The 23,128-nt window shown below is 29.9% G+C and overlaps 2 protein-coding genes across 5 annotated transcripts; one reads left to right on the top strand and one right to left on the bottom strand.

The window, feature by feature from the left end:
- Window positions 1–2,723: 2,723 nt before the first annotated feature.
- On the top strand, window positions 2,724–8,176 carry LOC101493365 (uncharacterized). Of its 2 annotated transcripts, XM_004509558.4 has the most exons (21): window positions 2,725–3,079; window positions 3,293–3,372; window positions 3,615–3,701; window positions 3,883–3,933; window positions 4,058–4,175; window positions 4,296–4,352; window positions 4,782–4,846; window positions 4,942–5,025; window positions 5,124–5,174; window positions 5,273–5,335; window positions 5,428–5,474; window positions 5,593–5,662; window positions 5,750–5,812; window positions 6,226–6,315; window positions 6,402–6,440; window positions 6,547–6,774; window positions 6,883–6,968; window positions 7,149–7,197; window positions 7,275–7,355; window positions 7,448–7,541; window positions 7,626–8,176. In XM_004509558.4, the coding sequence occupies exons 1-21, from the start codon at window positions 2,962–2,964 to the stop codon at window positions 7,811–7,813; spliced, it is 1,809 nt and encodes a 602-aa protein (XP_004509615.1). In that variant the 5' UTR covers window positions 2,725–2,961; the 3' UTR covers window positions 7,814–8,176. The 2 variants fall into 2 exon arrangements, with proteins under 2 accessions (XP_027192837.1, XP_004509615.1); XM_027337036.2 differs by lacking the exon at window positions 4,296–4,352 and having other exon boundaries at window positions 2,724–3,079.
- Window positions 8,177–9,144: 968 nt separating this feature from the next.
- On the bottom strand, window positions 9,145–21,325 carry LOC101493687 (phototropin-2). Of its 3 annotated transcripts, XM_004509559.4 has the most exons (23): window positions 21,076–21,322; window positions 20,240–20,855; window positions 19,414–19,596; window positions 19,063–19,154; window positions 18,674–18,974; window positions 18,236–18,443; window positions 17,804–17,874; window positions 16,941–17,047; window positions 16,498–16,547; window positions 16,283–16,387; window positions 15,365–15,424; window positions 15,178–15,267; window positions 14,948–15,024; window positions 14,094–14,178; window positions 13,814–13,894; window positions 13,315–13,418; window positions 13,002–13,051; window positions 11,916–12,022; window positions 11,484–11,606; window positions 10,989–11,040; window positions 10,787–10,899; window positions 10,407–10,547; window positions 9,145–9,681 (listed from the first exon to the last, which is right to left on the bottom strand). In XM_004509559.4, exons 2-23 carry the CDS (start codon window positions 20,818–20,820, stop codon window positions 9,565–9,567), a joined length of 2,898 nt encoding a protein of 965 aa, XP_004509616.1. In that variant the 5' UTR covers window positions 20,821–20,855; window positions 21,076–21,322; the 3' UTR covers window positions 9,145–9,564. The 3 variants fall into 3 exon arrangements, with proteins under 3 accessions (XP_004509616.1, XP_073219570.1, XP_073219569.1); XM_073363469.1 differs by lacking the exons at window positions 9,145–9,681; window positions 10,407–10,547 and having other exon boundaries at window positions 10,801–10,899; window positions 10,989–11,054; window positions 21,076–21,325; XM_073363468.1 differs by lacking the exons at window positions 9,145–9,681; window positions 10,407–10,547; window positions 10,787–10,899; window positions 10,989–11,040 and adding an exon at window positions 11,070–11,315 and having other exon boundaries at window positions 21,076–21,325.
- Window positions 21,326–23,128: the final 1,803 nt, after the last annotated feature.

Genomic DNA, 23,128 nt, shown 5'->3' with positions numbered 1-23,128 from the left:
TTTAACTGTGAGTTTTTTTGAAAGAAAAATATTTCTATTAATATGGTGTTTTTCAAATTTTACTTTTTTTTCAATATATTTTTATCTTATCAATCGTTTTACAATTATACCCCCTTCAATATTAAATATAAGAAAAAGTTTGATCAATAAAAATTGATGTATTTGATTTAAAATTTAAAATAATTATCATACACATGATAAATTATCGCTTACGAAATTGAACTATCACATATAAAAAAATTCTCAATTATTTAAAATATCAAAATAAATATCATATTCCGAACAAATTCTGACTAATAAAAATATCAAATTAATTATTATACACGAGATAAGTTGTCACAAATGGAATTAAACTACCATACATAAGACAAATTCTTATTGATAAACATTTTCAAACTACTATTATACATGAAATAAGTTGTCACTGATAATATTGAACTATCGTACATGAAATAAATTTTTACTAATAAAAAATTAAAAATAATTGTCATACACAAGATAAATTATCACTTATGAGATTGAACATCATACATGAAAAAAATTATTATTGATAAAAATTTCAAAATAAGTATATTCATACATGTGACATGTTATTTATGATATTTATCTATCATACAAGGGAAAAGTTACCATTGATAAAAATTTCAAAATGATTATGATACATGTGACAAGTTTATCGCTAATGAGATTGAACTTATACACATGACACATTTTCACTGATAACAATTTCAAAATAACTAACATACAAAAGATTAATTGTCACTTATGAGATTGAACAATCATACACGATATAAGTTTTTACTTATAAAAATTAATAAATCACTACCATATACATAATAAGTTGGTCACCGATAAGAATAATCATTTAATAAAGTTTTATATATATATATATATATATATATATATATACACTCTAGCAGAAGTATAATAAATAAAAGTTATTTACCAACGAGTGTTGAGTTTAACAAAAGTGATTAGACTTTCACAACAAATATCGAGTTTAAATATCCACTTATAGAGGTATTCACGTTTAATTTCTCACACACCTTAAATAAAATTACTTTTAATGGAAGAAAACTATAAAAAACTATATATATATATAAAAAAAAGACTATTCATATATCAAATTAATTCAACTCGCTAGTGACTTGTGCCAATGCACCAATCTTTTACTAGTTTTTGTTAAAATGAAAATTGAAAGGGGTTTATTCTATCGAAGTCCAAAAAAACAAACATCAGAGTATGAAATATATAATACATAAATATTTTTTAGATGTAAAAGTTGAAATCAAACACCATATTTTGAGAATATTTTATACAATTTTTAATTTGATACCAATTATTTCTAGGATACGATGACTCAACCAAAAATGATATTTGAATACACTATAATTGACACCATAAGTATTGTTTATTATATTTTATTTTAATAAAATCAAAATCTTTATTTATTTATTATTTATTATTGAAACAGTTTTTTGTGACACATATACAAATTTATATCATTAACTTATTTGAATATTTCATTAACTACTAAAATATAAATTATTAAAATACAAGACATTAATCACTTTAAAGTTAATGGTTAAAGAACTACTCTAAAGTAATTGATGTCATATATTTTAGCGGTTAATAAAATATATGTTTAAAAAGTAATTAATAATATATATTTTAGTGATTAATAAAATATTCAAAATAGTTAATGACAAAAATCTTTATGTTGTATTAAAATAGTGTTTTTAATTTTTTTTTTAAATTTATAAAAATAAAATAAACAGTATAATATATATATATATATATATATATATATATATATAGTGTTTGTGTTGTATTTCAATAATATAACCACTCAACTGAAGAAGTTATATTGAAATTATCGATTTGTTTTTTAAAATTATCGATTATACTTATATTAAAATTTATATACTAAAAAAATATTATATTATAAGAATGCGATTATCTATAATTTTTTAATTTTTTTTAATATCTTCAGATGTTAAGATCAAATTCAAAGTTATAAATGGTCGCATCTTTGAAATGCAACATTCTACTGCAGAAAAAAAAAAAGATTATCTTTTAATCGGTCGTACAACGGACATACGATCTTTTAAAAGTAAAAAAACAATATGTTAATATAATAAAATATAATAAAGAGTTTTTTAAAAAGAAAATATACATTAAAAAAAAAACTAAGTTTGGGAGTATTCTTAGAACAGACACATTAATTAATTAAGAAAAGCAAGTTTGTGTGCTCTATTTTAACATACAATAAGCATGTTTGTATTTTCAAAGAAAAAAAAGAATTAATGATCCAGGTTCCTAAATATAAAAGAAACTAGAGCAAGATTAAAAAAATAATTTTTTTTATGTTGTATATTAAATTATGAATTATAACATTTTAAGTAGAGTTTAATTTTTAATGTTAAGAATATTATGTTATTTTCTCAATTGTTTATGTATTATATTAAAAAAAAGTATTATTTTATTATAACCGATTCCAACTCAGCCAGACCATTGAATTCGATGCTTACCCCGGCGGTTTAATGTTTGGTCTAATTTTTTTTTTAAAGTTTGTAAAGAAATGTTATTATTAAATTAAATTACAAATATATAAATGCAATATTAGGATAATAAATGTTACTATCAAATAAAATAAAATAAAATAAATAAAATTGATATAAATTTAGTTTCTCTCTCTAGATGTCTCATTCTGCAGAATGGTCTGTATAAATAAACCACCCAATGCCATATCCTTTCTTCATACTTCACACTTCATTCTCACTATTCTTCATTTCTCATTCAAACACAAACACACACAGAGATTCACTTTCTCTTCTCTTCTGTTCTGTTCTGTTTAGTGTTCTGTGTGTAAAAGGGTCTTCTTTTTCTCATTGCATAGAGTCATAAAAACAACAACAACAAAACAAAGCCATTGAAAAACTTCACAATTTTGAAGGAAAAATGAAGTATGTTCTTGTAACTGGTGGAGTTGTTAGTGGACTTGGAAAAGGTGTTACAGCAAGTAGTATTGGTTTGCTTCTCAAAGCTTGTGGACTTCGTGTCACTGCCATCAAAATTGGTATTTTCAATTTCCATCACTTCCTTTTGCATACAAATTAAATAAAACATGCATTTTTCTTCTTTTTGTTTTTTTTAACAAAAGTAGCACCTACCCCATTTTTTGTTTTTGTTCAAAGTTTTAAACTTTTAAGGGTACTATTCATTTTGACTTCAAATCCTTTCATGGGTTGCTTTGCATTTTCTCATTTTTGTTTTCTTATGTTATTTTCAGATCCTTACTTGAACACAGATGCTGGAACAATGTCACCTATTGAACATGGTGAAGTTTTTGTGTTGGATGATGGTGGTGAGGTACACACAAACAAACAAACAAACAAACACAACACTTGAAGCTTTTTCTGATTTCAAGGACATACCTAATAAAAGACCAAAAAATAAATATAAAATAATAAATAACAAAAGAACCTTATGTCAAGGAAGAAAAATATGGTGCCAACTTTATGAATTTTTTTTCCTATAAGAAAATTGTTAAAAAAAAAGTGTCTTGTAAGAAAAAAAAATGAAGAATCTTGAAATTTTTTTTTTGTTGAAAGGTGGACCTGGATCTTGGAAACTATGAGCGCTTTATGGATGTAAAGTTGACCCGTGATAATAACATAACTACAGGAAAGATTTACCAGGCAAGTTTTTTTTTTTCTTCATACATTTTATGTTAAATTTTCTTGTCATGTTTAATGGAATCATAGTCCTTCATATTCTGAAGATTATTATTTGAAATTTACAATAATCTCCTTCATCTTTTAAAGACTCTGATTTTACTTTTTTGTTTCATAATTTTTTTTACTGTTTTTTTTATGACAGTCTGTCATTGATAAGGAGAGAAGAGGAGACTATTTAGGAAAAACTGTTCAGGTACTGACTGCATAATCTATTTCACTTAGTTTTGCATTTTTGTTTTTGATATGTTGATAAACAAAGTTTTTTTTCTTTTTCATGATATTTGGTTGTGATATTATGATGGTATTTTCTCATTTAGGTTGTTCCTCATATCACTGATGCTATTCAAGATTGGATAGAAAGGGTGGCCCACATACCAGTGGATGGAAAAGAAGGTCCAGCTGATGTATGTGTCATAGAATTGGGTGGAACCATAGGTACATACACTGTTTGTTAAAAACATTCTTCCTTCTTCTTCATGGTTAGAATTAGATTGTTTGTTTGCATTTTTTTAATTTAAGTTCATAACAAAAACATCTCTTGATTTTGATGCACAGGTGATATTGAGTCCATGCCATTTATTCAAGCATTAGGACATTTTTCATATAGAGTAGGTGAGTGAGAATACTTGATTAATCCACAAAGTTTGGTTTTGGTTCATGAGTTACAATATTTTGACACAAAAATCAACAATAAAATGGTTGGTTAACAGGGTTCAAATACGTGGTGGTTAAATGTGTTATGTGGATGGTTAATCAATATGACAGGCGAAACAAATTAGTCATTCAGGAAATATAAATTAACCTCAAATTTGAACGTAATTAACCACAGTTTTCAAGTGTTCAATTACATGTAGATTTAAGCACCTAGAAATCATTGTTAATCACATTCAAATTTGGGGTTAATTACGTTCAGTTGATGGTTAATCGGTTTCAACACCCGTTAACCAACTATTTTGTTGTCGATTGTGTCTCAAACTATAATTTATCTTTGATGCATGTGTTTATCTTTTTTAGTTGTTACATGATATGGTTCATTTTCAGGTGCTAGCAACTTCTGCTTGGTTCATGTTAGCCTTGTTCCTGTTTTAAATGTTGTTGGCGAACAAGTAATGTCTTAAAACTCTAAATGGCTGAGATCTATGTAGAAAATATTATTTTACTTAAATCTAACATAGAAAAATAACCTTTTTATCATATTCAGAAAACAAAACCTACTCAGCATAGTGTAAGAGGACTTAGAAGCCAAGGACTAACTCCACAAATCTTGGCATGCCGAAGCACACTGGTTAGTATATGCACACATGAATATCTGCAATGAAATCATAGTACTATTTTTGACTTTAACTTTTCAATTTAGGATTCTAATATTAAGTTGTTTCTCAGGTACTGGACGAGAATGCGAAGGCAAAACTCTCTCAATTTTGCCTGATTCCGGTAAGTTTTCGTAACGATAAGTATATTTTGGTGTATATGACTTGAAACGATTTCTACTTTGCAAGAGTTTTTTCTCTACTGAATTTTCATGTTTTCAGGGGGAAAACATAATTACTCTTTATGATGTTCCCAACATATGGCACATTCCTTTGCTTTTAAGAGTAAGTTTTTTTGTCCGAAACTGCTGAACTACAAAATCATCTTATTTGTAGGTACCTTTTCTTACAAAAATTATCTTCTTCTGGTCTAATAGGATCAGAAAGCTCATGAAGCAATATTTGAAGTGCTCAACCTTAAAGGGTTAGTCTTACCAACTCACTCTTTAGTTGTTCTATTTCCTGGACTTGATCGATATAGATAATTTTTTATTTTTTATTTTATGGAAGGCTTAAATGGTAGTTTATTTTTGTATATACAGTATGGCTCAAGAGCCTAATTTAAAGGAATGGACTATTAGAGCTGAATCTTGTGATCTGCTTCATGAGCCAGTGAGTAGTCAAAAGCCAATCTTAATTATATTATTATTATCCTTGATTATTGGAAATAGTTATATTTTTATTTCTTGAAAATTGCAGGTTCGTATTGCCTTAGTCGGAAAATATACATGTCTATCAGATTCCTACCTATCAGTTCTAAAGGTAGAGTTACCTATAACTTTATCGCTGCAAATTACTCTTATAATTTCCTGTGTTTTTATTGTAGAGTGAAAGATTAAGGGCCTGTTTGATTACACTTTCTAAAAACAGTTTTCTGTTTTTAAAAGTTAACAACGAACCAAATTTGTTCTTTCTGATTTTTTTTAAACAGAAAACTGTTTTTGAAAAGCTAATCAAACATACCTTTATTTTTGGCTTTTCTCTGCCTAACTTCCTAACATGTTTACTTGCATTTGCATATGTCGGTCTCCTTCATGAAGTACATGTGCCTGTGTTTTTTTGGTAGCCTTTCACTTTGTGTCATGTGGAGAACTAATTTTCACTGTGTTTGAATATTATATTGCTTAAGCATAACAACTTAAGAATAACCTTAATACCTTTAATATTGAATTCAGGCATTAGTTCATGCTTCTGTTAGTTGCCATAAGAAACTTACTGTGGACTGGATTTCAGCTACCAACCTTGAAGAGGCAACTGCAAAAGAGGTTACATAAGTTTTCAATATAATAACAAGCAATTTTTTTTAATTAGTTATTATTTTTCTTATATATCTTCTTATTTAATGTTGCAGAATCCCGATGCTTATAAGGCAGCATGGAAGTTATTAAAGGTTTCACTTACCCAGTCTTGAAATAAACAAGTTTTAATAATTGATTTTTGCCATTTAGTTGCAAAGAACTTTTTAAGTTTATTGTCTAACTAGTATTTTCCTTCAGGTTGCTGATGGTATTCTTGTTCCCGGAGGCTTTGGTGATAGAGGAGTGCAAGGAAAAATTATCGCAGTTAAATACGCGCGCGAAAACAGAATCCCTTTCCTTGGCATTTGTCTTGGAATGCAAGTTGCTGTTATAGAGTTTGCGCGATCTGTGCTCGGTATAAAAGATGCTAATAGTACTGAATTTGATCCGAATACCAAAAGTCCATGCGTCATATTTATGCCTGAGGTGTTTAAATTGGTTTATTTTCATTCTAATGCTGCCAAGAAAATAGTTTTATATAAACATGTCTTTTTCATTCCCCATTTGTGATTTATTTGAATTGTTTTTGTGTAGGGATCAAAAACGCATATGGGAGGTACAATGCGTCTTGGATCAAGGAGGACATATTTTCAAATCAAGGATTGCAAATCTGCAAAATTGTGAGTGTCATTAGTCAATTGAACTTTTTTTGAAGACACATTTCTTTATGCTTATGCAGAGAAATATAAAAGTTACATAAACACTATAATTGACTTGATATATTATTTGGCATGAAAGATATATATACACTTTCAATGAATGAGGTTTATTAGGCTTCTAACATAGATTCTGCCTCTTAGATATGGCTGCAAAAGCTTCATTGATGAGAGACATCGGCATAGATACGAGGTATTATTGCATTTTCATGCATATAATTATCTTGCAAGTTTTAATAGAACAGAAAAATGATCTAATTATATTTCCAGGTGAATCCTGATTTGGTAACTCGCCTTGAAAATTCTGGTCTTTCTTTTACCGGAAAGGACGAAACTGGTCAACGCATGGAGGTATAATATAGACATTCTCATGTAACTTTTTGAAATTGGTATAAAGATAAGATATAACAATACAACTGAATTTTTTGTTCTTTCATTTACAGATTGTTGAGCTACATAACCATCCTTATTTTATTGGTGTTCAATTCCATCCTGAATTTAAATCAAGACCAGGAAGACCTTCTCCTGTGTTCTTAGGTATTTCTAAGATACATGACATGTCCACATTTTAATTCCATTTTTTTATTGTGTTCATGTCACTAATGACGCGTCAAAACACAGGGTTTATAGCAGCAGCATGTGGACAACTTGATGTAGTCTTACAGCAATCTTCAAGAGGAGTAGGCAGTGACATCTCATCAGCCAAAATATATCAAAATGGATTAGCAACAAGACAAGCTTATAGGCCTGCAGAATATGTATTTGGCAATGGAAATGTCAATGGAAATGGAAATGGATTGCATTATTAAGTGTTACTATTATTACTACTAGACTTTGGTTCATGTTTTAGAGATTTTCATCAGGTTAATTGGTTAAAATATGTGTTTGAAGGGTTTGAGTTGTTAAGACAAGTTGTTTGTACAGTGAAATTTGAAAAACTTTGGTAGGTATAGAGTTTTAAGAAGGATGGATACAGAGATGAAGCTTGATCCCGGTCTTTTTAATGGGGCTAGCTCTTTTAACTAAGTTTTTAATATTATAATGCTTTGAGTTTGGAACTCTTCATGTTTTACTGAAATAGTAGTATTATAGTACTCCCTTTGTGTTTTGCAAAGATCTGATTCTGTCTAATAGAGATTTTTTAATGCAAAAGTATTATAGTGCTCCCTTTATTTTCTTTTCTATGTTCATTGTAAAGTATTGATTTTGTCTATAGAAGTTGGGATGCATTCATTGCATGCCAACTTGGTCTGCATAAGCCTGCTCCGCATTAGTCCTTCAATATGTGATTTTTTAGTAAGCCTGCTCTGCATAAGGAAAGTTTCTCCTGTGTATTAATGTATAATCAATTCATAGAACATCTAATCAAGTTGTAGTCCAAGAACAGAACATATCCTAGATATGAAAAACGATTTAGGAATATGAAATAAACACAATTATGTTCTATACGTGAATTTTGGGAACAACTTTCCCAAAGTTTTACATTTCTAAAATACATGTTCTAAGAGTATAGATCACTCATCTTTTGCTTTGTAGAGCTAAAGTATCTTTCATTATTCAATAAGTCAAACCAATTTGGCTTATAACCATTAATTTATGCATGTGGACGACTAAATGTGAAATGCGATTAAAAAATACTATGTGAGATTCTTTTGATATCTGGTTATTAAGTAGATGCAAAAAGGGTTTTCACAAATAATTTTCTTATCAATTAATAGTTTATTGAGCTTATATGCTATTGGACTTATTTAAGATATTACGTGTAATTTAGTCTTTTAAGATTATAGTATTGATACTTTACTTATGTAACCTTGCAATTTTGAAATAGAACCCTAACCTTTTTTGTTACTCTTGTTCTTGTTGATTCATATTGTTAACACTCCTCTCATCCTAGGCAACACAAAAACCTCAATATAAGACCTTAATCATAATTTGCAAATGTATAAACGTAGGAGGTCTATTTTTCACCCCCACATTTCTAAAAATTTACATGCGGATTGAATGTTACAAACTTTTTGTTTTTCCATATGTTCGCATCCAAAGTCATGTTGGAAGGTTGAGAAAGTTCCTAACTAAATATTAGCGTGTGAAGGAAGCAAAATATCTAAAACAATCCAAACTACAAAAGAAACAACAAAGATACAATATAAACAAAAACTTGAATCAATGACTGAGTTTTTTTCCATATGCATTGGTGTAGGTTGACAAATGCTAAAACAACCTTTGACAATGCTGCAACATATGCGTTTACATGCTATAATTAGTTCTCCTCATGCTACACTCAATTACGATTTTAAGCCATTTACAAAAATACAGTATCGATGTATCGACCATGAACATAATAAACTAGGAAGCATGTCTCAAACAGTAAAGACATATCTGGTTTTATTCAATGTACAATATAGATTTGGTTCCAAGTTGTTATCTATTGCAATGGATTATAACCAAGTCAGCAGACAAAGGTCTTGCATTTGAATGTCTCGGTTATAGTGATTGTTTTGAAGCTTGAGTCAAGCATGATCCTAGCAAAACATCACATTCTGAGGAATTTGGTTGAACTTCAAAAAATATCCATATCAATGGAGCTAACTAGCACACCATCATCTTCCCACTTCTTGTCCTTTATTGTTGGATCTTTTCCTATCAGTTGAAGAGGAATATCTAAAGGGGGTGGACTCTGCATGAAACAGATCATTCCAAGGGGTTACTGCAATAAAAACCAGTTTCTAACATCTCTAAATATTCAAAAATTAAAATTGTTTGAGAGGTTTTTCTTTGCTGGCACAAATTTTTTGGAGGGTGGCTAATGGCCATCATATTCAAAGTTTAACATTCTCATGATGCAATTACTGTTAAACACCAGTTGAACCAGCCCTAAATTGGCTGAAACTGTCACTGAAAATGATTGACTAACTAATTTTTTTTCCTTGAAATTATAGGAGTTAAGAATTTTGTCCTTGAAATTAACAAAATTCTAAAATGATCCCTAAAATTTAAAATCTGCTATTGCATTAGTTTTTTCTAGATAATTTCAGAGGCTAAATTAACCGACTTAAAATAACTGGTATAATTGAGGATTTATAATTTCAAGGATCATTTTAGACAGTATTTAGTTAATTTAAGGAACTAAATTGCCAGGCTCCTACGATTTTTGAGATTAAATTAGTAATAGAAAATAAATAATGTGAGTCTCCTGAACATGTCTCTTTGAATGATCAAATTAGTCTCCACATTAGGGACTATGGAGATTAATTTGACTGAAATAATGTACATTAAAGAATTAATTTGACTGCATAAGGACCATTATGAGCAAAAGATTTTTTAAGGACTAATTTGAATACTAGCTATGATGATGATGATGTTTCTTATGACTAACTTTAAAAGAAATCACAAGGACAGTACCATGTTGCGGATTAAAGGCCAATTGATTCCACGAAAAAAAGGATGTTGTTTGATTTCAGTGGATCCTGTAGTTGAACCTAGACGACTGCCTGGGTCTCTTTGCAATAATGCATTAATTATCTGCCTGGCTGCAAGACTAGCCTAAAAAAATATGTGAACTGTATCAGTTCATGCATTATCAGGACTATAGCTTCCAGGACTGTAGCAATATACTTCATCCGTTCCAAAACAAATACTTATTTTGGGACAGAGGAAGTATACACATACAATTCATGTATGAGGTAATTTACTGCAGTTATTGATACATGATCAAAACAATGCATTTATGTATCTTTTTAGGTGATACATTTACATATCTATGGGTAAGATTCTTAATATACCGGGATGCTGCTTGGAAAGGTAAGATCCTTGTGTAAGATGTTGGAAAATGTCTTCTGTCTATTCTTTCCTCTAAATGGTGTACGACCATATAGCATCTCATACAACAAGATACCTATATACAAGACATCAGAAGAAAAAAATTGTGAATATTTTTTATGCAAACAAGTTCATTTAGTTACATAGGCAAAATGGCATGCTCACCAAGGGTCCACCAATCTATAGCACTTGTATGCCTAGCTCCGGTTATGATTTCCTGATATCAAGTACCTTAAAAACCTCGAAAGATGATAATGATAATAATAATAACAGAAATAGTAAAATGATTTATGCTCATCATGACTTTCAGTACATCACATTAAACATCCTTAGGTTTGATGAAATTATAGTGACATATCTCATTTTGAAAAATATAATATGAAATCAACCCCCAATTTTTTCCAAACTTACATTACATCTTTGTGATAAGCTTTGTGCACATTAGTTATATACTTCATTTATCAGTATATTGCTGAAATATTGTACTACAAGCTGCATAAGTCCCATGCGGAGAAAGATAAGAAACAAACACAAGGGACTAATACATTTTTACCATTTTTTTTTTCTTATTTTCAATTTTAACATGATAAACCTATTTTCAATATAAAATAAAACAGAAGCATAACTTCATAATCAGGGGAGAATAGATATTCAGCATACCGGGGCAATATATTCTTCGGTTCCAACAAATGAGTTTGATTGTGTAACTGGCTCTGCGACAAATATTGGCGGTGGCTGACTTCGAGATCTTCTTCTATTACTAGGTAACGACTGCTTCACAATCTGCAGCAAAAACTTCTAATTTAAGCATCATACAATCATCATATAGAAATGCGAATAGCATAAATTTTCTCAAGCCATGAGGAACATACATGCCAATACATTTTTTTTTCATGTAGTGATAGTAAAGAAAAGTTTTTTTCATACAATCTAAGAAATCAGAATTAAATCACTTCTGAATCAGATATTTCATGCAAAAGACTAAAAGGTATAAAACAAAAGAACATCCAAAAATACCCTGAAGTATCATGAGAATTTCCAATAATTTATATACATATATAAGGCATGCTTATCTGGAACTAGGGTACGTACCTGAGGTTTACAAGATGTAATAAATGATAGATCAAAATCAGTTAATACAATATGGCCATCCTTCTGAAGTAAGAGATTTTCAGGCTTTAAGTCACGATAAATTATACCTAGACAGATTCAATAATATACAACAATATTCAGATTACATAGTAAAGAATGATGCAATGCTTCAACGCTATGTGCCAATGCTAAAAGGTTATAGAGACACAAGTTGTTCAACTAATGTTATTAATCATCATCACCAAAGAACATTAGCAAGTGATACTAAAGCTAATCCTTGAGGCAAAACAAAAAAACCAATGCAAGAGTGTCATTGTCTGTTAGAACAGCAACCCCGATTTAAAAGAAAACAGATATGAAAAACGCAAACAAAAAACACACGAGATTTGATCACGGAGTATGCCCAATTGCGCCTACGCCTTCGACTGCAGAACAGTTGCAGTTCCTTTCTTTTATGATTCAAGCTTAGGGTTACAGAGTACAACTTGTGTTTAAATTCTACTATCCAGTTTCCAAGAATTGGCCTAAACAAATTTGTCCACTCATTAGTAAATTATGAGTCATATCCAACACTATCAGTATCACTTCTCCAATGTGTTTCAAGGAAGTGATCACCAAGATACCATAGAAGATAATATGAACTGAACCCATTGCAATTGCATCTATATAGAGTGAATATATATTAAATACTGTTGAAAATATATTCTGATATTTGTATTTATTGTTTAGGACTATTGTGTAGGCTAGGCATATCATATTATGTAAATAAGAATAATATCTCCTTATTTGTATTCATTGTCTTGAGTCTATATAAAATTGACTCTACTTGAATATGAATATTTCTCATTAACTTTAAAAAGGATTGAACCAATGTTTATATATGTTTGAGATGTAAACTAAATAGGAATGTTATCCTACCATTAATACTAAAAGATGCTAACAGATCTTAACATACTATCAATATTTCAACAACTCGGATGTGTAGTTGAAACACAAATGTATTCAACATATGTTTCTCTCTCAATAAATACCAAACTGCCTAAGGTAATATGAACAAATACAATGATGATATCATGAGCAGCTTACCCAAACAATGGAGATATTCCAAACCAAGAACAACTTCAGCTGCATAGAATCTGGATGCATATAAAAGTTAATAAAAATTACAAGGCCTACAGTAAATCCAATTCCAATTCCATTGTCCGGATGCAAGATTTACAATGAAGGAAATCAGAACATGGATTCCAATAATAGTAATCAAGTAATAAATTGGTGTATATCTTATTGAACATCTAGCATAAGATTGCAGAGAGGGACCATCTACATAATCAATACAGGAAATTTCAAGCAATCAGAAGGCCTAAGAAGTCGACAAAAAAGGGAAACCAAAAATAAATACCTTGCTGAATCTTCTTTTAAAATCTTCATCGGCTGCCTGTCAAGTAATGCAAACAACTCACCTCCAGGGCAGAAGTCAGTAATCAAACATACATGTGTAGAAGTCTGTCAAAACAAAGGAAATATCACAACAGTTGGATAACAACCAATACTCAAAAGGAACTACTCCTAGACTTCAATAATACTGCTAAGTATATCATTCACTTTTATTTTATATTATCCTGCTAAGGGCTGTAGTAATAAAATATGAAAGTATTTTGTCTTTTATCCTCTTCAAAGTTTGCTTTGAGTGAACATTGGAAGAAAATATAGTCTTAATAAGATAAGATACTATACAAGTGAGAGTATTAAGAACTGAAGAAGGGTTTTAACTTGTGTTTCAAGCTTTTCAATAACTATACAACAAAAAAATGATATAACTCTTTTCATGTGAAATTATGATTTACTACTTCAGGGACGATTTACTACTTCAGGGACTCTTGGGTGTCAGCTAGAGTTACCTGAAATGAGGTGTATAGTGCTGGAAGAAAAGGATGATCCAGTAATGATATAATCTCTCTTTCAACACACGCTCGATGAACCTGTTATAAAAACCAGATATTTATATTTCTTCCGTGTCTCAACTCTTGCTACAAACTCCTTCAGGGAGGAATTATAATAATAGTGTTGTTACTTGGCACAGATGAAAGCGGGAAAGGAAAAGCGTGTTGTATAGTATTTCTAGATAAATGAATGTACATAATCAACTGATTTTCAACATTCATAAATCCTTATTCGGACCTTATTACGATTTAGCATTACAGACTTTTCCATTGCCTTCATTGCATATAGTTCACCAGTACCTCGGAGTTCCACCAAATGAACACTGTGTACAAAACAAAACAACACCATGATAATAATGGAGAGCATTTTTGTATCTAGGAAACTGAAATATTTTAATCATAAACCACAAAAAACAAATTAAGCAGAATACTAGGTGCAACTTTTTTGAGGGTGAGGAGGTATTGATGGACCTTCTTGATGCTATGGGAATTTAACTTCACTGTTATCTCTATTTTATTCAATTCAATATTATATAAAAAACAACACAATACTTTCTATCACCTATAAGTTCTATAGTGGACCTATTTGATAGGTGGTTCACTGTGAAACATATACTCAAAAATTGTTTGAAACTCCAACGGTAATCGACGTCACCCACCCTCTGAGGAGTGGAAGTTCATGGGACTTGACAGTGAAAAATGAATATGTGTGCCTTAAAACTCAACTCACATTCATTTCTCTTGCTTTTGTCGAACTAACACTAATGAAATCACCTTCTTAGTGCGAAGACAAAGAGCAGCACAGTAAACTTCTACTTCCAAGGGCGTAGTGTTAGTCATCATTAGATTTTCAGAAAGTTTTAAAGTACCGGTCCACCATAAACCACCTATCAAGGCAGTTCACCTTAGAATCCGTCTCCTATCACTATGTTACTTAATCATTTGTGCTTCAAGATTAAACATGTTCAATAAAAAGAAAAGATTATCAACAACAATATATTAAAAGTAGTCTAAGAAATTTTTTGGAGAAAAAGTTTGAAGTATACATGCCACCTATACAATCATGTAACCATGTTAACTAAAATGTATTACCTGCCAGTATCTCCACAACCCAACGGCCTTATAGGCACAAAATGATCTAAGCCAATTTTCTCACCTCTTGCAGTTATCTAAAAAAGTCAAACAAATTAAATTGATTAAAAAAGACATATTTACCCACACAGACAAATGTACAAACACATCATGCATATTCATATCATGTGATCTATTATTTGTATAAATATCAGGAGGAAAAAAAGGAAGTGAAACAAATAAAATGGTACCTTTTGAATAGCTACCCAACAAGGATTGTCCTTTTTGTGTGGTCTTGGAAAAACAGGTTGAGAATGAAGTGACCACAAATCTTCTGGTCTCTATAACCAAAAAAGTAGAAATAAATCATAATCGATTTGTTTTTTTATAAAAATATGAAACTTAATACTAGTTTATAACCCAAAAGAAATACCTTACCAAATTTGCATCAGGAAGTTCTCGAACAGCTTCATCAACATTCTCTGCGGTGGCTTTTACCTGGTAACATAGATATATAATTATATCAACATATTCCACTAAACAATTCCTTATTGTAAACATTATGCATCATTCATTTTTTTAATTTCAAATGACCATCATGCAAACATTTTCCTTTATGTATTTGAGAAAACATTGGATAAGTTACACATGTAAAAGTAGAATATCATGTAACTATGGTAACTGATATTTGTGTTTATATAATTTACCTCTCCTGTATTTTTAAGGAATTTAGTGACGATGCATTCACAATGTAAATATTTTTACACAAAGGTTTAATCACATTTAAATACCTTGTCATACTCATAATATTATTTTCTAAAATATCTACACAAATATGTATATAGTAAGATATGATTAGACACCTGGTTGTAAGTGTAAAGTTATATTTTTATAGACAAATGCTAGTAAGTTGATGATTATATTAATTTTCAAAGTTTGAATTTTGGTTTCTTGTTTAAAACTTTTTCGACGTCCTAATTAAGTGATTGACCTCAAGTAGTTAATGAGCTTCAGTTAAGGACGAATTGCTCGAAAGAGTCCGAGTTCAAATCCTAGTTGGAACAATTTTTAGCTAGACTTTACTTACCTCCTGGCCAAACTACGGATTACTAGGAAATCATTCTCCCAGAAATCGGAAGATTAAAACAAAACATAAAACTCTAGTTAGCTCACCAACAGAAAAAGCACACAGAATTCATATTTAAGGCACATAGATTTGATGACATGTCTCTGTTTTTTTCTCTTCCCTTTACAATATGAAAGCATCACATAATCATGGACCAATAAGTACATAACTAACTCAAGGAACATACAAAGAAAAAAATAATAAGAAGAAAGAAATTACCCAACACTCACCAACTTAGCACTTTGTATCTCAGAACCCTCAGAGAGGCGGTTTCTTAAAGGTTCTAGATGATCACTTCCATCTAATTGAACACCAATGAAGTATTGAAGTTCACCCTAAACACAAAAACATTAAAACTAAAATAAAAAGGGAGGAAGGCAAAAAATATTAACTTTTCATGGTGAAAATTAATTGTTTTCTAGGAGAATAATAGTATTTTAATTACCTTTTGGTCACGCATAGGTTGCAAGTGAAACAAATTCCAGAATTTCTTTCCTACAAATAATAAAATCAAAAGTGTTCATCTTGTCAATAACAAAAGGATGTTACATTTGAAAATAAAATAAAAAATAAAAACACAATATCAAGGTAGAGCCAATTGCTTTTAGTCAACTTTCAAGAGTCTAACATTTTTTCTTTACTTTGATAAAAAAATACAATGGAGAAAAAGAAGAAAAACTAGAAGGGAGCATGGTTTATGAAAAAGGACAGTGACCACAATTTAGGCCACAGCGTCGTGGTTTTTAATGTCTTCTCGACTGCAACATGATTGCAATTGAGTTTGCATCAACCACATTTGACTGTAACTCTCCTCAATAGCAAGGATTGCATTTTTGCAACAACAATCTAAAACCTTGGAAGTGTAGATACTTTATAGTAATTATTTACCACTCTTAGTATAGTTGATCAACTGAACTGTGATTTCCCTTTGATCTTTGATAGCATCTCTAATCCTATTGACAGTTGCTTGGTCTGTTTCTGGTCCTTGAAGAAACCTATACAATGGTTAAAGTAGATGTAAATCTAAATATACAAGAGACAGGACTTTTAGGACACTATATCCTAACCATAAAAAAATTACCAATGGTGATCATTTGTTACCATATATAAATGAAAATGCTTAACTTTAAAGACTATCCATCATACAATAGAAAGCCACAGAAAGAGTGGAAATCAGAGAATACCAATGTGTTTGTCCTCTTGAGATACAAGCATCATTACTCTAGACCTCAAAATATTCTAGTCATCACTTTAGTTTGTCAATATTGTAGTTTCATAACTTTAATCCTCCAAAGAATTTCAATGTTAATTTAAAATACTAGAAGTACTAACAACACACTCAATGATTGCTCAATTTTTTAAAAAAAGTTAACACACTTTTTATGATTTGGTCAATTTACAAGTCAAGTGTATTGATCTTTTAAAAAATGGACCAACTAAAAAGATTGTGTTTCTTGCATTGCTCTTAAACCATTGCAAATTATCATCAATTTAATCCCTAAATGAAGAATCTGATAGACTCATTTCACCAAATGAGAAATGATTAGCAAAATCCCAAACATTGGAAAGCATTCACATTCATTTCTTATTTCTTCCCCTATATATATAAAATTTCATGTCATCTATTTAGTTTATATTAACTAGACCTTGTGAATGATAGAAGAAACTACTTGCAAGTGATAGATGATTACACAATCAAGAAATACTACATGAAAAAAAAAATGTGTATGACAATATAGTAAAATTTATACCGGCAGTTTCGACCCAAAATTTCTTCTCGGGTATACTCTGTAAGCTCAAGGAAGCTATCAGATGCAAATATCTGCAAAGGAATCAACAATAGTTATTCATTACATATTATCGGCACACTTGACAAGTTTATGCTCTATATACACATGATAATCAAACTTAGAAGTTTACTATGTATTAGGTGAATATAAGCAAATGATAGAGTATGCTTCTACGACAATCAATTTTCATTTCAAGGAAAGAAATCACCAATTGCTCCCAATAAAAAAACATTAATCTTATCTTGGAAAAATATTTCTGATATATTTCAAAGTTGTGAAAGAGTACAAACACTGATACGTTTATATAGACTATTCTAAACCTAACAGACCTGATTAACGAGTCGAACACAAGTATTACACATAATTACAATATACGCTATTCACAATACTTACAATTGGGCAATCTGGAAGTCTAGGATCAGAAATCACAAAATTCTTTTCTATCCTCTCCAATGTGGTTGCTAGATCAATTCCCTGCCTTATATCCCTCTCTCTTTGCTCCCAATTGGCCCACTCTACTTCCTTTGTCATCAAAACTTCAGGTTCAACAATAACCTTCTCCTTATCTCTCACTGCAGAACTCATTGATTTCCCTTTAACACTGCAACAAACATTAGAAAACATATTAGCCACATATTCTAAATCCAACAAAAAGAAAAAGTTCACAAGCATTAGCTAAAGTACATTCATCAATAGTAACTCAATATATAGGAGATATAGTTAATGAATCAAAACTAAGCAAATCTTTCAAAGTAAGCATTATTGAAAGTTTTGAAACAAGAGCTGAATTATTGGTCAAACTTAAATAGTAGTAAGTGATAAACAAAATACCCTTTGAAAGAAGTCATTCCAGATTTTCTTGATGACTTGTTGTTCCTTTCCTCATAAGAACTAAAGCGTGACAAATTATTATCATCTTTGAAGTTCATTGAAGATTTTCTACCAGGTGGTGGTGTACTAGCAATCTCAGATTCAACAGACTTTGGCAAAGCAAAATCATAATTGAGTTGCTCTAGCTCTTCATGCTTTGTGGCGGCAGTGTCTTCATTCATACTGCGAATAGTGGATTTTGGATCCTTAACAGTTTGAACAACCTCAGTGATTGAACCCATAGCCTTCTCCTTTTGACGAGCTGCCAAATGCAAAATTAGATGATTACATGTGAAGGCGGAATCATCACACACATTGCCACAAAAAGGTGGATCAAATATTTGTATTACCGTCATAGCGAATTAATGACTTTGGCAATCCATTTGGTCTTAGTTCCTTCTCATTCACACCTTCTGTGTACTTGCTCACCTCAACCTGCATTCTGTAGTAATATGTAATAGCTGTGTTAACCACATTCAATTTCAGCTATTTATAATAGTATGCTAAGATCTTTTTATACATTGATACATAACTAATGTTCAAGGTATATCGATCCTTGCTCGAATTTGCGGTTCTCTTGATAAAATGTTATTATGATTAGAGTTCTAAACTTCAAATTCACCATAGACATAATGTTTTGTTCAAGAGTCATTGTACACAAGTCAAGGTAAGAAAAACCAGGTAGGAAAAGCAGAACTAACCCAATGAATTTGATAGTATTGCCATGGTCATCCTTGATTGGAGTTACAGTGAGAAGGTTCCAAAATGGTGTTCCATTTTTCTTGTAGTTTAAAAGTCTTCCGCAGTAACTTTTACCATTCTTAGTTGCATCCCGAATTTTCTCTACTTCATTCATGTCAGTTTCAGGTCCTTGAAGAAACCGGCTGCAACAAAAAATCAGCTTCTTTTCATTAAAAAATAACTAAATTTTCTAAAGAAACATATATCTTGTTATCACAGTTAACTGCAATTTTCATCGCATCAGCTAAATTTGTCTGTAGTTTTTCACAATATCAATGACTCTTGCGTAACTATAGTTGCAATCGGAATTTAGGTCGTCTTTAGATAAACAACTTGATCAAGCATTTATAGCATAAATACTTATTATATAAGTGCTTTTATGTATAACAAAAGATAAAATCAAATCAAATTGTTTTCATATAAGCTATAAACTGTTTGCATAAGCTATCATGGAGAGCTTATGGAAATAAGTTGAAAACAATTTATGGACATAAGCTATTTCTATAAACTCTCCCAATCAATGTCACAGGTGCTTATGCAAGTAGAGAAGCTAAATTCAACCAATCCAAATAGACCCTTAAAACATTTCTTTCAATGTATAAATGAAGGAAAAAAATGCAGCATATATCTTGCTATCATGCTCGACTGCATCAACTAAACTTGTCCATAACAGCTGCAATTTCGACCGCATCAGCTATACTTGTCTGTAGTAACTCTTTCGCTACGACCGCAATTTTCAAAACATTGTTTTCTATGTATAAATGAAGGTATAAAAAAAATACTCACCAATTCCTTCCAATAACCTCTTTTGAAGTGTAACCAGTCATACTAAAAAATCCACTGCTTGCATACAAGATAGGGCAATCAGGTTTAGTAGCATCTGAGACAACAAATGTTTGTTGAAGTGTAGCCAAAGCTTCCTTCAACTCTTGTGAAACTCTTGGAAACACCCCTGACAATTTATACTCAGAACCATAATTTGATTCACCAGAAGTCCTTGTTGAATCAACATACCTATCTGACATGCTTTTGTTCCTATCAGAATCAACTAAAGAATTTGTTGTTGTCTCAATTGCTGCTTTGAAATTGCCTGAATTCACACCAAGTCCCCATTCAGCAGTCCTCTCAGCTATTGTTGCTTCAGTTAAAATTTGTCCATCATCACAAGATGATGAGTTCTTCAAACTCAAATTATTTGACACAGAAGGACCTTTTTTTGTACCATTTTCATCAGTTTTGTCAGCAAATGCCATCCATTTGTTCACAGATTCTTTACTGTTTCCAGAATTAGAGGAAACTGTCACAGAAGCCTCATCCAATTTGAATATACTTGGATCATAATTAGCTGATGATTCCCCTTTCTCCATGTATGAACCTTTAGGGTATATCTATCACCTAAGACCTATTAAAAAATATTATGTTAATTGATGAGAAATGATCATTGAACATGACAAGTCACAAGTTACAAGACAATTAAATGCAAAAGATGAATGTAGATAAAAATAGCTATGTGCATGTATTTAATTATTACTATAATATAAACTATGAAATAAATCACATGTTAATTAAAGTATGAAGAAAATAAGAATAGTGATCAAGAGTGAAAAGTATAATAATCTCACACAATGAAACTAGGTGAAGTTCATTGAAGTTGAAGAGTGAGAGATAAAGGCTCATAAGGAATGTAGCAAAGAGTAGTCATGTGTATTGTTTGGCTTGAGTTGGATAGGTAAGCTTTTTAGGATTGTGTTGTTTGGGTTTCACTGATTTCAGTGCAGAAGCTTTTGACAGACATAAAAGGATAACGTTCAAGGTTCACATAATAAATACAACAATTCACTGACACTGTATACTTTGTACTTTCTTCAACTCTTAATATAGTAAAAATCTATTTCTTAGGAGGCTAAGGAAACGTGTATTATCCTTTTATATACATAATTTATTTATCCGAATTTTTTTATTTTTTAGTGCTCAAGAAAATAAAATAAAATAAAATAAAATCGAAGTTATTTATTCAAGTGGAATTGGACTATATAATAAGTTAAGTTTCGAGTAAAGATGATTTTATTAGTCAGATTTTTCAGTGGAGACTAATCATCGAGACGTGGAGATTAATCATTGACAAAATTTACGACACTTTGTATCAATAATATGATTCTTAAATAAAAATAAAATAAACTCTTGATTGCATTTATTTGAGATTGTATTACAAGGTAACTTAAGTCCTATTTGGAGATATAGTGAGTCACCTCCATTGCATGGTAAAATATCAAGTGAGTGTGAATATTCAAATTTCAAAAGTTATATCTTGTAGTTTTGTTGTTATCAAAGCTGTTAGTTTTTCATCGTCAAAAGAGATGAACATTTTTCAAAGTTTGGTTTAGGCTCTATTACATTTAATCGGCTCGTACTTTTGTCTTGTGTTATGATTTTAGTTATGTTTGGTGTCACTGCTTAAACCAAGTTTTCACATTTTTTCAATCGAACAAATTAGTTTAACTATATTTAAAGTTTTAGATACACGCTCTATGCAGTTGAAAGTGATATTTCATTTATTTTTTCAAAAATGAAATTTGAAATCAATAAATTATAAAATAGATTAAAGGACAAATTAAATAAATAAATTTTAAAAAAATTAATAAGAAAAAAATATATTAAAAATTTAATAGTATAATTCAAAACTAAAAATAAAAGAACAATATGTAATTATATAATAGTATAAACATACACAGTAACATAAGAAAATCAAAATTTTGTTTCAATTCATGTATCAATATGAATGAATGTTAAATCATATATATATATGGACGAATAGTAGTATGATGTAAAGAAAAACAATTAATATTAATTAAGAAGTTATGTATTTTTCATGATAACTTATAATAGTAAAAATAATCCCTATTGTAAGTTATAATAATTTTTTATAGAATAAAAGGGTTAGCTCAAGGCATTTGAACAAACAATCCAGCTCTTTGATATCATAGGAATCTAAGTAAAATGAAAAGAATCGTAATAGTAATTAAAATGAATATTATTATTATTATTATTATTATTATTATTATTATTATTATTATTATTATTATTATTATCAATACATTAAGGTAATTTAATCAATATTTTTATCTAAAATAATTGAGTTGCTCCAACTTTTCATTGTATGAATAGATAAAAATGTTAAAAGGATTCATGCACATTCTTCAAAAATAAATAGAATAATTTAATAAAATGTATTATAGAATAATAGTGAAATAACAATATATGATGGGATTTGAGTACTTCACATTGAGAGATTTAACATGACGATAGTGATAAAAAAATATAAAGATTAAACATTGTAAACAAAGTAAAAATTGAGTTGTTCATATTAGAATAGTACTGAAATAGAGAGATAAAAAAAAGTAAAAAGATAAAAGATAAAAAATAAAATAAAATAGAAAAAAATTTGATGTAAGAATTGTAAAATCACTATAATTTTAGGTGGATAAATTATGAGTCAATAGCAAATATGTAACATAAAGAGAAATTATTACATAGCTTTAATGTTGTGTAACCAATAAAATATTGTATATAATATTTATTATGCACAAAAATTTTAAGAAAAAGAAAGATGATTCTAAAAGATATTTATAAATGAGTTGGCTTAATTAATATTACATAACATGTTAATCTCTTCCG

The sequence above is a fragment of the Cicer arietinum genome, chromosome 7, assembly GCF_000331145.2.
Source record: "Cicer arietinum cultivar CDC Frontier isolate Library 1 chromosome 7, Cicar.CDCFrontier_v2.0, whole genome shotgun sequence".
Lineage (NCBI taxonomy): Eukaryota > Viridiplantae > Streptophyta > Magnoliopsida > Fabales > Fabaceae > Cicer > Cicer arietinum.
The sequence above is the reverse complement of the archived record's forward strand: the minus strand, read 5'-3'. Positions and strand labels throughout refer to the sequence as shown.